General features: G+C 32.3%; 3 protein-coding genes across 3 annotated transcripts in view; 2 read left to right on the forward strand and 1 right to left on the reverse strand.

Annotated features, from left to right (window-relative positions):
- The window catches only part of LOC134267639 (uncharacterized), a 76,432-nt gene extending 75,471 nt beyond the window's left edge, over window positions 1-961 (forward strand). The window contains exon 6 of the mRNA XM_062749848.1: window positions 720-961. Coding sequence (XP_062605832.1) covers window positions 720-961 — 242 coding nt within the window. The remainder of the gene's footprint in view (window positions 1-719) is intronic.
- Window positions 962-10,228: 9,267 nt separating this feature from the next.
- LOC134267640 (uncharacterized) lies at window positions 10,229-13,931 on the forward strand. Its single transcript, XM_062749849.1, has 4 exons — window positions 10,229-10,288; window positions 12,175-12,357; window positions 12,441-12,549; window positions 13,735-13,931. Exons 1-4 carry the CDS (start codon window positions 10,229-10,231, stop codon window positions 13,929-13,931), a joined length of 549 nt encoding a protein of 182 aa, XP_062605833.1.
- Window positions 13,932-16,139: 2,208 nt separating this feature from the next.
- Window positions 16,140-17,764, reverse strand: LOC134267642 (uncharacterized). The gene is made up of 5 exons (XM_062749850.1): window positions 17,492-17,764; window positions 17,129-17,201; window positions 16,763-16,948; window positions 16,541-16,649; window positions 16,140-16,336 (listed from the first exon to the last, which is right to left on the reverse strand). Exons 2-5 carry the CDS (start codon window positions 17,147-17,149, stop codon window positions 16,140-16,142), a joined length of 513 nt encoding a protein of 170 aa, XP_062605834.1. The 5' UTR covers window positions 17,150-17,201; window positions 17,492-17,764.
- Between the last annotated feature and the right edge of the window lie 1,477 nt (window positions 17,765-19,241).

Here is a 19,241-nt window from a genome sequence, read left to right on the forward strand (position 1 = left end):
TAAGTATAAACAGTGAAAAAATTCACAGTCCAGTGTAATTTTCTTTAAATTTTTATAGATCGGAAAAGTGCGTAGGATTTGTGCAGCAATTTTAATAATTGTAAGAATACTCTCCTTAATATTATACATTGTTTATTTTAAATTAGATAGGATATGCCCTTGCGCCGACGTGATTTTATTGATGTGATTTATTACCTTGAATGGGAGAGAACAATGACGTCATAATATGACGTCATAATGTGCACTTGCATTAATAAACTGTGGGTACTAAAAATGCATGAGAAAATCAATTTGAACTTTCTCTGTACATAAAATATACAAGTAATGAATTTTGATTAGCTCATTTGCATAGAAATATCCATATTTAGCCTTAACTCACTTGCGCAGAGTTATTTTCATTGCTTCAGCTGAAAATAAAAATTTACCAGTACAGCTTATGCAAGCTGCATCAACAGTACTCCGCAGAAAAAGAGGTGTGATTTTAAAAAAACTTGATCATAATGCATAAGATATTGTGAAATATGAAGATTTATCTTTCTCATAGCCAGCGGCAAACTTGATCTTAACTCCGGCGTTTCAAAGAGTGGAATTTTTTTATTTCCATAATTTGTTTTAATTTTTTTTATAAGAAGAACAAGGATAATAACTATTCATGATTAATATATGTACAAGAATATACTGACTTACATATATATTTTTTTATTTTCTTGCTAATTAAGATATCCCAATATTTGGCGTGTTAACGAAAAAAGATCGGAAAGAACAGGAAGGAGTATCTGAAGACTTCGAAATGTTATTTAAAACAACTCTTGGATTGTCTCAACTGGACTATCTTCATTGCACAAACTACTGTGATGTCAACATAAAAGAAATAAAAGAGAGAAATATGAGGCATTATCCAGAATTAGACATCCCGGTGCTTAAGTTCCTTATACAGGCAAATGATCGTACAATTTATTAGAAGGGTTTTGATATGCTTAGATTTGTAATTCTATAATTTTCATGTCAGTTTATGGTCCCTAATTTTAACGTGTATTTTGGAAAATGAATTCTTTTTTTCTTTAATTCTAGCATAAGAATCTACAATAGTAAATAAAAAAGAATAGATTCCAAAAGAACAAAAAAAGATAAGAATGTTGCTTAAATTATACGTATATTGTGGAATACAGAACATAGATGTGTGTGTGTTTTTAAAGTTTAACATCTTTTTATAAGTATTGGATCCCATTGCTGAGTGTACAGATTTTCAGCGGAATATTGGATTTTCAACGATAAGTTTCATCGAGTTGTTTTATATAATGGCTGCCAATTTGAAAGAAATAAGCAATATTCCTTTGCTGTTTATGATTATTGTAACTATTCTCATTGCCATTATTCTTGCCCTAGTGTTTTCCCGCTGAAAAGTAAAGAAAATTTCTTGACAATTCCGTCTTTTTGAACTGAAATAAAGTTTTGAATATATGTTTCACAATAATATACTGAAGTCATTTTGTTTTTGTGATTTTATTTAAATTGAGTATTTTGATTTTATTATGAGTTTTGTTTTATGAAACATAATCCTCTATCATGTTCATATTCTTCTTAACCCTATCTCTATAGTCCTGCTGGACACGTTATTACAGTTGATGTAAATATATATAAAAACTAGTAGACTTATTGTTCATAGATCATTTGAGTCTTTCCACCTTATTTTATTTTCTCATTTTTATGCCCCCGTAAACGAAGTTTCGGGGGTATATAGTTTTTGTCGTGTCTGTTTGTCTTTCTAGCTGTGGCTCTGTCTCTCTGTCTGTCTAAATCAACAGCTTAAAAACTTACGACTTTCCAACTTTATACACAACAATTCCCCACGATAAATTACAGTCCAGGCTTTTTGATATCATTAACAGCTGCTTTTTCAATAAAAATGGAACTCGTAAATTTACTTACCCCGTCATTGGTCATTTGCAAAACTATTTTGTTAAAACAGATTCTGATGGCACACATAAGTACTCTGAAGTTGACATCAAGAAGATGCTGGAGTTTCTGATTGATAATATCTATGTGGTTTTTGGAGACCAGCTATTCCAACAATCTATTGGAATTCCCATGGTCACAAATTGCGCTCCGTTTTTAGCAGACTTATTTTTATATTCATATGAAGCAGAATTTATGCAAAATCTTATACATGAAAAGAAGAAAACACTTGCTGTGGCCTTCAACTCGACATTTAGATATATCGACGACGTATTGTCAATTAATAATGATAATTTCATTCCTACGTCGATATAAGATAAAAGATACCACAGAGTCTGACACTTCTGCTTCATACTTAGATATTATACTTGAAAAAGACACTAATGGTAATCTAACAACCAAGCTATATGATAAACGTGATGACTTTAACTTTTCTATCGTCAACTTCCCTTATTTATGCAGCAATATACCTTCATCACCTGCATACGGAGTATATATATCTCAGTTGTTGATTCGATACGCAAGAGCATGCTCTACGTATGAACAATTTCTTAAACGAGGTAAATTATTGACAAGCAAGTTGAGGAAACAAGAATATCAACAGCCTCGTTTAAAGTCATCATTTCCTAAGTTTTATGGTCGATATAATGACCTTGTCAGCAAATACAATTTATCAATTTATTTGAGTCAAATGTAGTCCGAAAAATCTGATGTTTTCCTTTTACGATTTTGATATTTTACATGCCAGAAAAACGTCAGAACCGGCGCCATTACGAAAACTGGGAATTTCACCGTCTCCACACAAAGTTGATTTTCTACACTTGCAAACCGAATTAGATGCAGAACTCACAATTTATCAATGGCACAATGCTCCTAGAACTCACCAATATCTATGAAAAGAAATTACCACCCCACATTCCGATTCAGAACTTGCAAGATTTTAAAATGCACGAAATGGATTATATTATTTTAAAAACGAACCATAAAAACTATGTTGCTGAGTAATAAAGTTATTTTACTATTGATAAAATGTGAATTCAGCATTTAATTTGGTTTGCAGGTTTCGAAAATAAACCTGAGAATGCCGCCTGCGGTTCGAGGTGGCGAATTCCCAGTTTACGTAATGGCTCCGGTTCTGACGTTTTCCTGGCATGTAAAATATTAAAATCGTAAAAAAGCCAGGAAAACGTCAGATTTTTCGGACGAAGTCAAATGCTGACTGACGTTTTTCATACCAATTGTTAGTCCATTATTTATACACTGAATTGACGACGGATTTTTTCCTTTATTGCCTGATCATAACAACAAGCACATGGCGGGTGTGACCGGTCGGCAAGGGATGCTCACTCCTACATGGCACATGATCCCACCTCTGATGTTTCGGAGGTCCGTGTTTGCTCTGCTCTTATTTTGTATATTCTTTAATATTCTTTGAGATTGAATACTGTTCGTTATCTCCATATCTTTCTGTCTCTGTTTGTCTGTTTGTCCGCAAAAACTTTAACCTTGCTCATAACTTTTCATTTAGTGAAGCTATGACTTTCATATTTCACATGTATATTCCTTGAGACAAGACCTTTCTTTGGTTACCACTAAATTTGATCTTTTGACCTTGACCTTGGAGTTTGACCCACTTTCACATGAATTTTTAAACTTCTACTTCGGCCATATCTTTTGAACAGTAGATACCAGGACATTTATACTTTACATATGTATATTTTTTTGAAAGACCTTTCATGTGATACCAACAACCTTGACCTATTGACCTTGTAGATTTCCGTACTTGTGAAAAAAAACTTTAACCTTGGCCATAACTTTTGAACGGTAAGGGATACGGCTTTTATACTTCACACATATAATACTTGTGATAAGACCCTTCATTGGATACCCAGAACTTTGACCCTTTGACCTTAACCTTGGAGTTTGACTTACTTTAAAAAAGCAAAGCTTGACAAGAAATTTTAAAGTTTAGGGCTAGTGCTTTCATACTTTACATATTTAATGCTTGTGACAAGACCTTTCACTTGATAGCAAAACCTTTGACACTATGACCTTTACCTGGGAGTTTGACCTACTTATTAATTTTAATAACCTTGGCCATATCTTCTGAACGCGTAGGTTTGGGCTTCCATACTTTAGATACGTTATCCTTGTGGCCAGACTTTTCATTAGATACCAAATACCTTAATCTTTTGACCTTGACCTTGGAGATTTTCGTAAATGAAAAAAATTTAACCTTGGACATAACTTTTGAACGCTAAGGGCTAGTGATCTCATACTATAAATATGTAATCCTTGTGAAAAGACTCGTCACTGGATACCAAGATTTCTAAACTGATGAAAATTTTTTACCCTAGCTAGCCGGATTTTATAAACAGAGCTGTATTTCAAGTGAGTTTCCATTTTTTGAAAATGTGTTGAAGATACTATTGTCAATAATTTTGGCCATAAGTTTATAGACTTTTGTAAAAATAACGATTTGTACATCGTAAATAGTAGATTTGGTACCGACAAAAACAAAGGTTGTGTAACCTGTAAAAACAGTAGTACTGTGGATTATGTTATTGCCAGTGTACACATTTTTGAACTTTACAACATTTTGAAGTACACGAGTTCTCTAATCTTTTCTCAGATGTACATAATCCATTGTCCTTTTCTTTTTCCACCTGTTCAATGTCTAAAAATAGCTCCACGTGTGAAAACCAACCAAGTGTAAAATTATGGTGCCCCGATAGGGAAGCCGAGTTTCTTAATAATATTGATATTTCAGCTGTGATATCAATTGAGCGTAACCTTATCGAAATGAGTAATAATGATGTTTCAAGTACTGACATTAATAAGGTAGCAAAAGATATTTGTAATATTTTTACTAAATCAGCCAAAGAATCTTTTGGAATCTCTTCAACGGGTCAATATTCAAAGGATAAAAAACGAAACAAACCTTGGTTTAATAGAGAATGCAAAACAGCTAGAAGAAAATTTCACTTGGCTAAAAGAATGCATAACTTATGTAAATCAGAAGAAAACAAACAAAACCTTAGAGAGACGAGTAGAAGTTATAAAAAAGTTATGCATAACTGTATTAGAAAATATAAAGCTGACTTAACTCATGCAACTACGTACTACAAATACTAAAGCTTACTGGAAAACATTAAATTCTTCTAATAAAGAGTCAAAAAGTGCTGTAGATATTGAAGAGGTATTTAAATATTTGAAAGGTATTAATGAATGTAACAATGAGACTAATGATGATGATTTTAATTCGGCTGATAGAGAACTAGATCTGAGTGAATCTTCTAATGATATACTTAATTGTGAAATTAGTGACGCTGAAATTATTGGAGCAGTAAATAAATTAAAAAATGGAAAAGCTTCTGGTTTTGATAACATTGTAAATGAACATATTTCATCAACATTGTATACCTTTTTACCTGTGTACAAGATGTTTTTTAACATTATTTTCGATAGTGGACTGGTTCCAGATGAGTGGCTATTAAATGGGTATTGTTAAACCTATTTACAAAAATAAGGGCGATCCGACCGCTCCAGAAAATTACCGTCCTATCACTTTATTGAGCTGTTTGGGTAAATTTTTCACATGTATACTAAGCAAGCGATTAGAAATGTACGCAGATGAGATTGAACTTATTCAAGAGAATCAAGCAGGTTTTAGGAAAGAATATTCTACTCTAGACCATATTTTGACTTTGCATTTTTTATCAAATACACTGATGAAATGTGAGAAAAAAACTTTTTTGTGCTTTTATAGATTTCAAGCAAGCGTTTGATACTGTTTGGAGAAACGGTCTGTGGAGTAAACTTTTAAATGATGGAATTAAAGGCAAATGCTTTACGTATATCACAAATATGTATAAGGGAAAAAAATCACTTTTAAAGATGAACGGCACAACAACCGATTTTTTCTTTTATAATGTCGGAGTCCGGCAGGGGGAAAACTTATCTCCTTTTTTATTTTCCTTGTACATAAATGACTTTGAGAATTATCTTGTTGATAGCAATATAATTGGTTTACAAAGTCTTACTACATCGATAGAAAATGATTTATGTGTTTATTTGAAACTCCTTATACTTTTATATGCCGATGACACTGTCATTTTAGCAGAAACTCCTGATGATCTACAAAATGCTTTGAATGAATTTGAAAGCTACTGCTCAGAGTGGAAATTACAAGTAAATATTGAGAAAACCAAAATATTAATTTTTTCAAAAGGTCCTTTGAACAAAAGAGTATTTTACTATAATAACAAAAGTCTAGAAACTGTCAAAGAATTTAAATATCTTGGTATCATTTTTTCAAGATCTGGCTCCTTTTTAAAAGCCAAGAAGCATCTCTGTGACCAAGCCCAAAAAGCAATGTACGGTGTTATCAGAAAAATAAGACAATTTAACCTCCCTGTAGTATGTCAACTTGATTTATTTGATAAAATGGTTTTACCAGTGTTACTTTATGGTTGTGAAATCTGGGGTTTTGAAAACCTAGATATTATTGAACGTGCACATTTAAAATTTCTGAAACATATTCTGTATTTAAAAAGTAGTACCCCGAATTATGTGGTTTATGTTGAAACAGGACGCTTCCCACTATCTGTAATTATATATTCAAGAATAGTTTCATACTGGTATAAGTTACCGAATAGCACAGATAAGAAAATTCCATGTATATTATATCAATATTTAATTGCTAATTCACAATATGAAATCGGTAAAAACCCTTGGATTGACTGTGTTCATCGCATTTTTGTTTCATGTGGACTAACTCATATTTGGAATGAACAGTTTTATTACCATCCTAATCAAGACTGGGTTACTCCTGTTGTTAAACAAAGATTGCAAGATCAATTTATACAAAAATGGTATTCTGATATTAATAGTTCTTCTAAAGGTATTTTGTATAAGACTTTTAAAACAAATTTTGCGTATGAAAATTATTTAAGTATTTTACCACTAAAATTCAGAAAAATATTTGTCAAATTCCGTACTACTAATCACCGTCTACAAGTTGAGCTGGGAAGATGGACTGGTATACCATTAAATGAAAGATTATGTACACTCTGTGATGCAAAATATGTTGCGGATGAATTTCATTTTATACTTGAATGTAATGCACTGTCAAAAATCAGGAAAAAGTATATTAATGAGTACTACTTTACTAGACCTAATATTTTGAAATTTTCTCAACTGATGACAAAACAAGATGCTATGTCACTTATAAAACTTTGTAGGTTTATATCAAAAATATACGATTTAGTCTGTCCTCCATAATTTGTTCCATTTATTCATTTCATTATTACATGTATCAATATATTTTTTTCAATTTTCTTTTTTCATTTTCTTTTTCCATTTTTCTCCCATCTCATTTTTTGATTTTGTATATCATATACTTATACCTCTAACCTGATTATATATATATATACATGTTGTAAATATTTATCTTTGTCCTCATGTACCATGTATTTAATATGGTGCTGAGTGAATAAATGAACTTGAACTTGAACTTGATCGAAAGAAAGTTACTTGGATAAACGGTAATTATAATTAGGTATTAATGTCTGCAAGCTCAATCGCCATGCTTGATTGCATTGTTTACCTCGAGGCGATAGATGATTGACATGCCCAGAAGCCAAACTTTGAAGGTGCTAATGATTATAATCGGGTAACAATTACTTGGGTAACAATAGTTTAATTAAATTATAATTTGGCCGAACTTTTTCGATCGATCATACCATGTGCAGTGCTAGTGTGTATATAAAATTTAATGACCATTAGAATAACGTAATCGCGCGTTCCGGTTTACATGTACATGTACTTATGTAAAAGCTTTGAATACACACAAAAATTAATATTTAGAAATTCGTTAGCGCACAATAAATTTTAGCATTCGGGGGCTCTTGCGCCAAAGGCGCTAAAATTAGTAGTGCGCCAAATATTCTCGTTTTACAGTACATCTAAATGTATCGTTTTTCTGACTCTGACTTTAGTTATATTAAATACACTGTTCTGAATTATAAAGCATTAATTTAACTTTGATTGGCATATTTTTGATAGTCTTATTAAATGTCTAACAAATAAAACACAATTCATTTACCATAGATTGACCATAGGTTCGCTAAAAGCTTTTGATATGCATGTTCGGCATGTGTACATTGGTTAACAAATTAAGAGTGTATGTGTCAAGCGAGGAAGGGCAGGGGTAGGGTGGATTGTTCACTTGGTATATTAATCATTGTATTACTAAGGGCATGCAGAAACAACCCATTTTATTACTGGATGGAGAGAGAGGGGGGACTTTGATTTTGCTTGTCTGCAATGCTCGTGATTTGCATGGAACAGTATGGTATTACAATTGTCAATAAACCCCTTCCTGCTATATTTTTACACCTGCCAGTACAAATGAATAGGTTTTTTTTAATATTCATTGCATTTGTCTACAAAAAAAGTAAAAATACACTGGACAATACCCATTTTAACCCCGCCTACACACGCACGTTTCTAATTTGCAGCACCTTTAATTTGAATATATTGATAAAACTGATTTGAAATACATGTAGCTAATAAAATCAATATATAACGAAATTCATTAATTGTAAGAAATTGCATATATCTATTTCTTCCTTTTGTTTTATTTCCTTTTTATCCGCCACTATTCTATTAAAAATTGTACTCAATTTTGTCGGACAAAAAAGTATGTTATTACATTTTGCGTTCCTGCTTTTTTCTTAATCTCGACGCAAAATGTAACAACGCAAAATGTAAAAAATCCCAAAATCGTGTTATAACATTTTGCGATATTACATTTTGCGTTGATATCGAGGCAAAATGTAATAACGCAAAATGTAATAATCCTAAAAAATGTGTTGTTACATTTTGTGTTATTACATTCTGCGTTGATTGCGACGCAAAATGTGATAACGTAAAATTGTAATAATCCATAATTATTACATTTTGCGTTGTTATTACATTTTGTGTTGTTTCACAGCAGTGTCGATAATTGTCATCATTTCGTAGGTTCTAGGGTCGATACAATGATCTTGTCAACAAATACAACTTATCATTGAGTCAAATACTGACTAACGTTTTTCATACTGACTGTAAGTCCATTATTTATGCATTGAATTGACAACGGTTTTTTCCTCACGACAAGGAGCATATGGCAGGTGGGACCATTCGCTCTCTCTTCCGTGGTAGCTGATCCCTCTTGAGATGGATTTTGTTGTCCCTGTTTGTTCTGATCCAAATTTGTATTGCTTAATTGGACTTTAGAGATTAATTAATCTCTTGTTATCTTCACATTACACTATTATTGTGGAAGGGAGGTTAACAATAGAGAAGAGTTGAAAATGTCATATTTTTGTCTTAAGGCTTTTTTGTAATGTTACCATGCATGGTTATATCCAAATAAAACATACAAAATGAATAAGTATTTATTCATAAATAAAATAGGAATTTATAATGTTGAGGACTTTCCTTAATAAGTTGATATAATCATTGTGTTTATGATTTCATACTGAGTAAATCATTTCTCAGTCTGGAAATGCAAATGATCATGGTATTTATATATTTTATCGACTATGAATTTCATTTTTGTTTTCCAGATTAATTTACAAAAATGCCTAGAAGAGGGGGAAGAGGTGAAAAAAGCAGTCGATATTGGATCATTCTGATAATTCCTTTATTTATAGGCTTTCTTTCTCCCATTTATTTAAATTCACGCGACTCTGAATTAAAAGAGTCGGAAGATGGACAATTATCCAGTGTAGACGAAGAATACATTTCCAAATCAGAGAAAGATTCAAGTGAAAAAGATAACAAGGAATTTATCATTACACCAGAATCAAGCTTATTTGAATTACAAAATTCGGAGAAAATAAAACTAAATAATTTAGCTTTGGAACTGACACTTTTAAAACAAGAAGTAAAAAAACTATTCGATTTGTATGTAGTGAAAGAAAATGAGATATATGCACAATATAGGGAAGAAATTCAGACTGTAAAAGAAACTATGGAAAGCCAATTTGACAAGATTTTCAATTTAATAAATTCATTAACTGAATCTCTAAAATCTCTTGAGAATGATTTTGGGACATTTAAAAATAAAATTAGAGAATTGTGGACGGCTTATGATGAACTTAGAGGGTTAGAAAGAAGTGCGATGCAACAAATACCTAATTTAGAGAATCGGATACATAAAATTGAAAAAAATGAAGAAGGAAATTTTGAAAAAATCGAACAGCTTTCAAAACAAATTTCTGATATGGAAGACAAGATTCAGCAACTAGTGGAAAGGTCAAACAAGGAGAGCAAGGAGAACGAGGTCAGAGGAATCATGTCAAATCGTGGTAAGATTTCGTTACAAAATGTTTATTAAACGGTTATATTAATATATTTTAGGATTATCGAATCCATATTGGTGATATTGCCGCGATTTGGTTGTACACGCTCCTGCTCTGTATATATTAATTATAGACTATTTTTTGACTATATGATGAATTATACTTTTCAATTACTCGATAATTATATCCAATTATAAATGACCGGCCAAAAGGGGAATGCTTACTAGCTCCTCTTTTGCACCTAATCCAATTAATGAGTAATGAATGAATAACTAATTGAACACAAACTCTACGCTAAATAGTAAGAACTGCCTAACCTACAGACTGTCAATCCCTGCTAGATTAACCTGCAAATTGTAAACACTATGAATTCTGAATTTTCTCATGGTCAGCACTTCGGACATTCAATCCCCCTGAGACTCGAGTGATATTAAAAGTCAGAAATGCTGAGACAAGAACTAAATTTCCCAGCCAAATCTTAATGAGCGGTCATGACCTTATCACATCAAAAGATCACTGCAGTCTTTAGCTTAGAGCAATCACTTCAAATCAATAAGATTAAGATATATGTAATATAAACATACGAGGGGTGATCAAAAAGTTCGCGAACTATCTCTATATCTACAAAACCACAATTCAGATTAGAATGAAATTCGGTACACACATAGCTATACAGAAGGTCTATAAATAGCATATGCTAAATAAAGTTTTTCTCCTTCTTTGTGACATCACAATGTGAAAATGTTGTCACTATGTAGGTCACTTGTGACGAAAAATGGTTGTCTCAGTCGAACTCGTTCAACAAACGACTGTAAAATTTATTGTATATCTTAGAAATCCCTCTGCAGTATCATTTAATAATTTGTACACAGTTTATCGAGATAAATTAGTTCCTATAAATTCAATTAATGATTGGATTAATAGTTTTAGTGAAGGAATGCAGATGGTTAAAAATTATACTTGTCATCTTGCCCATTGAAAGCAAGTTTGAAAAGATATGTATTTTTAATTAAGCAATTTGCTATCAAAGACCTCCAATTAACACTTTTAAATATAGTTGAATATTTGAGCAATAATATAATTATTAGATACCTAAGATATCGTTTACTTTAGATTTTGAACATATTAGATATGATAAAAAGGAAGCACCCATTCTCTATCCACCTTGAACAAAGGTCTCTCCCGAGACAGAAGATTTGTGTTTTAATGGTCGCCATGCTTATTTTTGGAAAGGATATTCTTATCCACCCATTCTGTTGCCGAGATATGACCATTTCTGACAATTGAACTGTTCTTGTCATAAAAATTAACTCACATGGAAAGAAATATAAAACTCAGAAAAATCTTTCAACTTTTGTGACAGAACGCTACGGATGGGGTCACGTGACCGCCAATATCATGTGATTCACACATGCGCAGAATGGTGGTTGATGTGCATAAAATCGGGGAGGGTTTACTTAAAATATAATCAAAATTGAAACCAAATATTGTTTCTTTCATGGAAGTTATTCAATTAGTTCGCGAACGTTTTGATCACCCCTCGTACTAGTATAAATAATACAAATAATTTCACACAAAGTTTCACTTTAACATGGATATCTTTTATAAATATTTTACAGTGCTAGCTTTCATTTTTCATTTCATCTTGTAGTGGATATCCTTCTGATCTGTGTCATCATAATCCTATTTATCTACATCGTCATAAAAGATTGGAGAGAAAACTCTGTAATGTTTTTGTATATTTTACGCCTTAAAAGAAATCAAGAAGTATGAACAACATAATTTAGAAGTATGATATTAGTTTTTCCAATTGATTTCCTTGATATTTTTCAAAAGTATATCTTAATGAATCGTTTTGCTGTTTCAGAGGAAAAACGGAATGGAAATCAACCGTTTTCGTGGGGGAGGCAAAGTTCCTCTCGTCATAAGTTTTACTGAGAATTGTAAAAGATCCCATGAGGATTTAATGAGAGAATTCACCGACAGCTATGACTCTCTTGTTATGAAAAATTCCAGGGACATACCTCAAATACACCAAATTTATTCCGAGGTATTAATAGCTTTGATATTTAAAAATAAACAATTTTTTTCAATTTTTTATTTGATTATTTCTTTATTTTCTATATAATACAGGTTTTTCTTGTCTTCGTGGATTTTAACGAACGTAACATCATACTGGAAGGGGACAGAGAACCACAGCAAATTAGAAAGGAGACAGTAGAATATATAAGGAATATGGGAAGTATGTTATGAATAAGTCATGAAAATACTAATATATATTGCTGCTTAAGTATTGCTATTTTCAAAATCATTTTAATAAATATAGAAGATAAATACTATTCCTCAGAATATTTAGTTTTTTTTTTCATCCAAAAATCAAATATCTTGGTGAAAGTTTTATATTAAATGTTAAATAGCCTGTCTAATATTTATAGATTAAATATATACTGTAAGGAAAAAGAAACGCAAGGTAGCATAATACATGTATTCGAAGGTTTCTTGATCGCATGACCAAAAATTACGAAAATTGGTCAGATGAGAATGACTTAGGTACTATGCCTCAATATCAGTGTTCAGAATTACCCAACCATAAAATGTATGACGTCACTTAGGGAAAGCGCTAAGAAAGTCCAAAACACGTGAAAATCGATGACGACGAATTTGTCAGCAAATCTTGTTGTACCATTTGATGCACCTGAGATACACACTTTGTTTTTCAATATTTGCAGACAATATAGAATTTTTGTAATCTTGGATACAGTTTATGGAAATTCTATGGGCTCTAGTTTGTGCAAAGGCAATAACGGGTAACTGGGCATTTTGTTGTAAATTTCCCCCCATAAAACGTGTTACCCGTCGTCAGAGAGGGCCTTGAATGGTTTGCATCCAACCGTGATGATGACGTTAACGTAAATAGAGTCACGTTAAGGTCGTGTTATTCGTCTTACAACCTGTTTAATCGTCACCTTACTACCACATAAACCGCTACCATTACAGCAGACTATCATAATCATTACAATCACCCAAAAACTGAACGAAATCAATTGCACAATTTTGGTTTTGAGACGATCAACTTTCTGTTGTGTTCCTCTCAGTGGTGCATGCGCGCGTCGTTTGACTAATTTTACAGTGTGGGAACCCACGCCCAGTATCCAGGGTTAGAAAGATAAACACTCATGCGCGGGGGAAACTTTGAAGATAATACGAGATGTTCACTTTTGGGAGTATCGTCATATGGTTTTCAATAATTCATGAATTAAAAGACAAACTCAAATGGGAATTTTGTTACATTTTCTTTAAAAATGATTATAAAAGTTATATAAGAATACTGAAAAAATAAAAAAGAAAAATGAATTTGAATCACCTCAAAAGTTTAGCCTGCGTTTCTTTTTCCTTTCATGAAGTATACTATGTATTTTTATAACAGGAACCGCTGTGGTGATATACCACTTACATCCCGACTCCGGGACACTAGAGGACGGTCGTCTGTACTCCAGGAAACTGACCTCTATAGAATACCATCCCACACTGAAGCAGTTGTCATCTAGAGACTGTGTTCTGAGTATTTATCGACAATTCTCCGAAGATCAAAAAGCGCGTCTCAAAGATATTTGTGATTTATGAAATAAATAAATTTTGAAGAAACATTAACATATGTCTTACTTTACCAATATGCATTGTGAAGGACAATCATAAAACAGTGAACAATTTTTCGGTATATGATGCACTCTTTTGTATAAAAATATTATTTTGATCACAGGGGCAAAACTTAACTGAACTCGAGCAACAATTCTATTCTGTCTAATCTGAACTGTTTCATGATATTGTCCTCTTTTTGCAGCATTTTGTGTTAAGCTCAGTTTCAGTAAGAATTCTACATCTTTTTTTAATTTCATATCTCTTTTTAGGTCACCTTTGCTATCTATTTCATTTCGTCTGGGTTTGTGTCGTGCGTAAACTTTACATATTTTCGACCGTAAGATTGAATACTGTTCGTTTTCTCCATATCCTTCTTACACACTGAATGAGGACAAATTTTCCGTTATTTCTCGATCAACCACTCGGTGGGTGTGGTTGGTGGGCAGGGGATGCTAATTCCTCCATGGCATCCAATCCAGTCTTTGTTTGTTCTGTACCTACTGTGTATTGGCAGTATTCAATCTTATAGTTGGGTTCTGCTCCTACTGTGTATTGACAGTATTCAATCTTATAGTCCATAAAACAATACAAAATAAGAACAGAGCAAACACGGACCTCCAAAACATCACAGGTGGGATCAGGTGCCATGGAGGTGTGAGCATCCCCTGCTGACCGGTCACACCCGCCGTGTGCTCCTTGTCATGATCAGATAATAACGGGAAAAATCCGTCGTCAATTCAGTGTATAAATAATGCACTTACAATTAGTATGAAAAACGTCAGTCAGCATTTGAGTCTATGATAAATTGTATTTACTGACTAGGTTACTGTAATGATGATTTTAAACGAGATCGCTGATATTCTTGTTTTAACAACTTGTTTGTCAATAGCTTACCTCGTTTTAGAAATTGTTCATACATAGAGCATGCTCTGGCGTATCAGATAAAGTGAGATACATTAACTGCTTATACAGGTAATGAAGGTATATTGCCGCAGTAGCAAGGGAAGTTGACGATTGAAAAGTCATCATGTTAATCATAGAGTTTGGTTGTAAAATTACCGTTAACGTCTTTTTCGAGTAAAATATCCAAATATGAGACAAATGTGTCAGACTCTGTGGTATGTTTTATCTCAGGTTCACCTGGATATATCGTATCGACGTAGGAATGGAGATTACAAGAGTTTTATCGAAAAAGCAGCTGCCAATGATATCGAAAAGCCTGAACTTTAATATCGTGGGGAATGATAGTGTAAAATGTTGAAAAGTTGTAAGTATTTAAGCTTTTGATGGGTAAAATCCTGTGATTTCCAATCGTTCAATATTTTATGTATCCTGTCGTAGCCAAATAATCAGAAAACAGATATTATTAGATAGTTTGTTTGCCTTGTCTCTCTTCTCTGGCTGAAAAAATTGTTTGTTGACGTGAAATATCAATTTTGTTTAAATGTATTTGCAATGAATAAATTTGATCAATTTAAAGATGAGCTACATTAAACATACTCAAAAGTTCAATTAAACAAAAGTAACAGCAGAGGAAACACAGATCTCTGAAATCAGAGGTGAGATCAGTTGCAATATACTTTTGATTGGGTCAAAATACTTTCTGTCTTGTAATATTATACACTGTGAAATAATCGTAATAATCGGCGTTATTCCTTTTTATAAAACATATCAATACTGACATTTTATTCAAATTGATGAAAACATATTAACTTAATGAATATATGATAATTACACGCATATTACTCTGAGAATACTCTATAAAATGAACTTAATTTACAAGATTATAAAAAAAGAACCCTATATAATCTAGAAGGAAGATGTCAATTAACTAAGTCTTTTCTACGCTTTTTCATCGAATATGAAGCTTGATAATGTTCTATCTAACAATCAAGTATATGCAGACTAATAAATATAATCTGACAAATTACTGATCTAGTACAGTGTATCTAAAAATGACATGAAACATTTTATTCTCTTTGCGGGTTAGAATGTGTTCTTGTCAGTATTTGTAAACCTTAGTAGAATTATACGTGATCTAAATCTAAAATAACCTTTTACACGTTATATATTGAATTCCAGTCAGATTTGAGTTTAAAAAATTTAAATTTACCTTAAATATTTTATTTCCGAAAAATGTTCAAAGCTCGAATATATGATGTTTGCTGCATTAGAGTACTAAAGAACACTATGTTAATTTTCCAAGAACTTTGTCAGATTAGTTCGTTGATATTCAGTAAATTTTTTGTCAATACTAAATACATAGTTATTTGCTGAGAGGTCTCGGAAAGTTGGATGACTCTGTATTGAGTTTAATTTGTCCGAATTGAGCTTTCCATTCTCTAGATTCCTAGATTCTGAGTGCAGTCTGTAAATCACAACTGGCGTACCTGTTGAAATCAAGAAGCAAGGGAACGCATTCAAACCATAAATCTTCAATAAAGGTGCATGTTGCAAACAATTATACCATGTATCAAAATTTTTTCAAATCAAATTTCATTAAAAATAAATTTTGATAAGCATAATTGGACAAAGTATTAAGGCATGGTTAACAGTAAATAGGTCATAAAAAGCTTACGAACGGATTAAAGTACCTCCAATATGCCTTATGGTTTCTACGGTTTCCCTTTTGATTTGTTGGGTCTCTGTCTCGGCCTCCAATATGATATTGCGATCGATAAAATCCACAAAGAGGTAAACAACCTAATTGGAGTTAAATTTTAAGTTTAAATTTAAACGTTTAGTTTTACGTTTTTAACGTTAATGATACTTTGGGTTTTTTTTTTCAAAGATAATGATTAACTCAATGCTTCTACCTTAGAGTAGATTTTTGATATGTCTTGAGAACTGTGTACGATGATGTAATGGTAATCATCAAGAAAGTGATCTGCCAGTCTCTTGTGGGCTTCAGATGAAAACAGAATAAAGCTGACCACAGCTGGTTTCTTTTCTAATTGGATGACCTTATCTTTATCAGGCGCAAAACCAACACCTGTGTTTCTCTAAATTAGGACAAGAGGAAAGAAAATTTTAAAATAAATTTCATAGATCAATCGTAACCGCTTCATAACTCAAAGGACAGATATGCATGTCAACTACAATGAATTGGTACTAGTAGTTTACATTTCATTAAAATTACATGTCTTTTTATTTTTGATAATATTATTCTAAAAATACATTACATTATTGCTTCCTTTTGTCATAGTGGTGATCGTGATCAGCAAATTAGAATTATGCACACCAGAAGGATATCCACTAAAACAGAAAAAAATTAGCATTTAAATAAGCATAAACTCAAATACAACGCTGTTATTGTAATCTTGATCTAGCGTTGTTCAATTATTCCACGAACTGAGAACAATGATGTGATGTATCAAGAAAAAATCATAGATATATTATGAATTGATACTCTACTGCGTCAAAATTAATCGTTATCGCATAAGTTTATTTTAATGGAATGCCAAGGAATTCGCACTTTTGAATCAAATAATAATAAGATTTCCAACATCACTATCATTTTTAACAACTAGAAGTTTATTCCTTACCCCAGTATGACGTGATTTCCACTTTTTTCATATAGTTGATGTTCTCTTTACTTGACTTTTCAAGACGCACACCAGTTTGCCTTGTTTTTTAATCTCCATCTCAGTTTCCGACACTTTTTCCTGTAGCTCTTTATACTTTTGTTCAATGTCCGCATGTTTTTGGGATAGAATGTTTAATTTATTTTCTAACGTGGAAAAGCTTTGTGCATTTTTATCCGTAAGAGTCTGAAGACTTGAGTTACACTTACGAAGATCTGCCTCCAGTGAAATTATTCTTTTAGCACAGTTTTATCGCCATATCATTTTTCATTTTATATAAGGCATCATTCAATTCCTTAACATTTTCCTTGATTTCTTTAATTGCTTTATTATTACTCATTATATTGACATCAGTCATTATTATATCCTCGTCTGTCATCTTCGAATTAAAGTACGTATACCACACTGATGCTAGAACCAACAGCACTGAAATCACCAGCAGTCTCAGTGTCCAATTGTTAATGAATTCTGATACATTTTTTCTATCCAACTGAAACATCTTTTAAATTTCTGAAAAGAAAACACAATTATAGATGTGTAATGATATTCATAGCTTGCATTGGGGGAATTTGTAATTAATTATTCTATATTCATCTTAAAAATAAAATCTTGATATGTTTGGTATTATCATAATGTACACATAATGTACACGGGGTATCACAATTTGACTAAAATGCAAGAGAAAGGAAATTTGCATACCTTTTATGAAATATTACTGCATCTTTAGTTTATAACAATTATTCCTATTTTGAATGTATACAAACCAGAAAGATGAAGGTTATGGAGATAAAGAACAGTATTCAATGTCAAAGTCCATATAACAATTATACAAAATAGGAACAGAGGAAACACAGACCTCCAAAACATCAGAGGTGAGAACAAGTGCCAGGGAGGAGTGAGTATATGATGGACAAACAATTCGTATATAAAACGTCAGACAGCTTTTGACGCAATGATAAATTGTATTTGCTGACAAGGTCATTGTATCGACCATAGAATTTACGAAATGATGACTTGAAACGAGACTGCTAAAATTGTTGTTTCTACCACATGTTTGCCAGTAATTTACCTCGTTTTAGAAATTAATCATGCTCAGTGTACTGAGTGTAGCTTTTGCGTATCGAACCAATTGAGATAAATACACTCCGTATGCAGGTGATGAAGGATATGGCTGCATAAGTAAGGAAAGTTGACGATAGAAAAGTTAAAGTCACCACGTTTATCATAGAGTTTTATTGTTTATTTATCATTAGCGTCTTGTTCAAGTAAAATATCTAAGTATGAAATAGATATGTCAGACTCTGTGGTACAACTGTATATTTTATCCTATGTCTACTCCTATTTCCCCTGATTATAGCTCATGTGATATCGTTTTCATGTCCCAAAGTAAAGTGCAGTTATGACGTCACAAAAGTTTTTGTGTTAGCGCGATGAAGTAAAAAGACGTGGGGTCCTATATAAAAACAGTGTAAAACATCGGTTGTGAAGTATTTGATATGGGATAGAAAGGATCTCCCATAATTTGTAATAAGATGTGATTTTTATCTAGCACGTTGTGTGTTTTATCCCCTCGCCAAGGCTCTAAGATAAAAATCATACAACTCGTTCGATAAAAACCATACTCAACAAATCATGGGAGATCCTATATTTATCTCAAGCTCACCAGGATATATCGTGTCGACATAAGAATGGAAATTACAATTGTTAATTG

This window comes from Saccostrea cucullata, unplaced genomic scaffold (genome assembly GCF_032062105.1).
Source record: "Saccostrea cucullata isolate Sc308-1 unplaced genomic scaffold, CSIRO_AGI_Scuc_v1 ctg2320, whole genome shotgun sequence".
Lineage (NCBI taxonomy): Eukaryota > Metazoa > Mollusca > Bivalvia > Ostreida > Ostreidae > Saccostrea > Saccostrea cuccullata.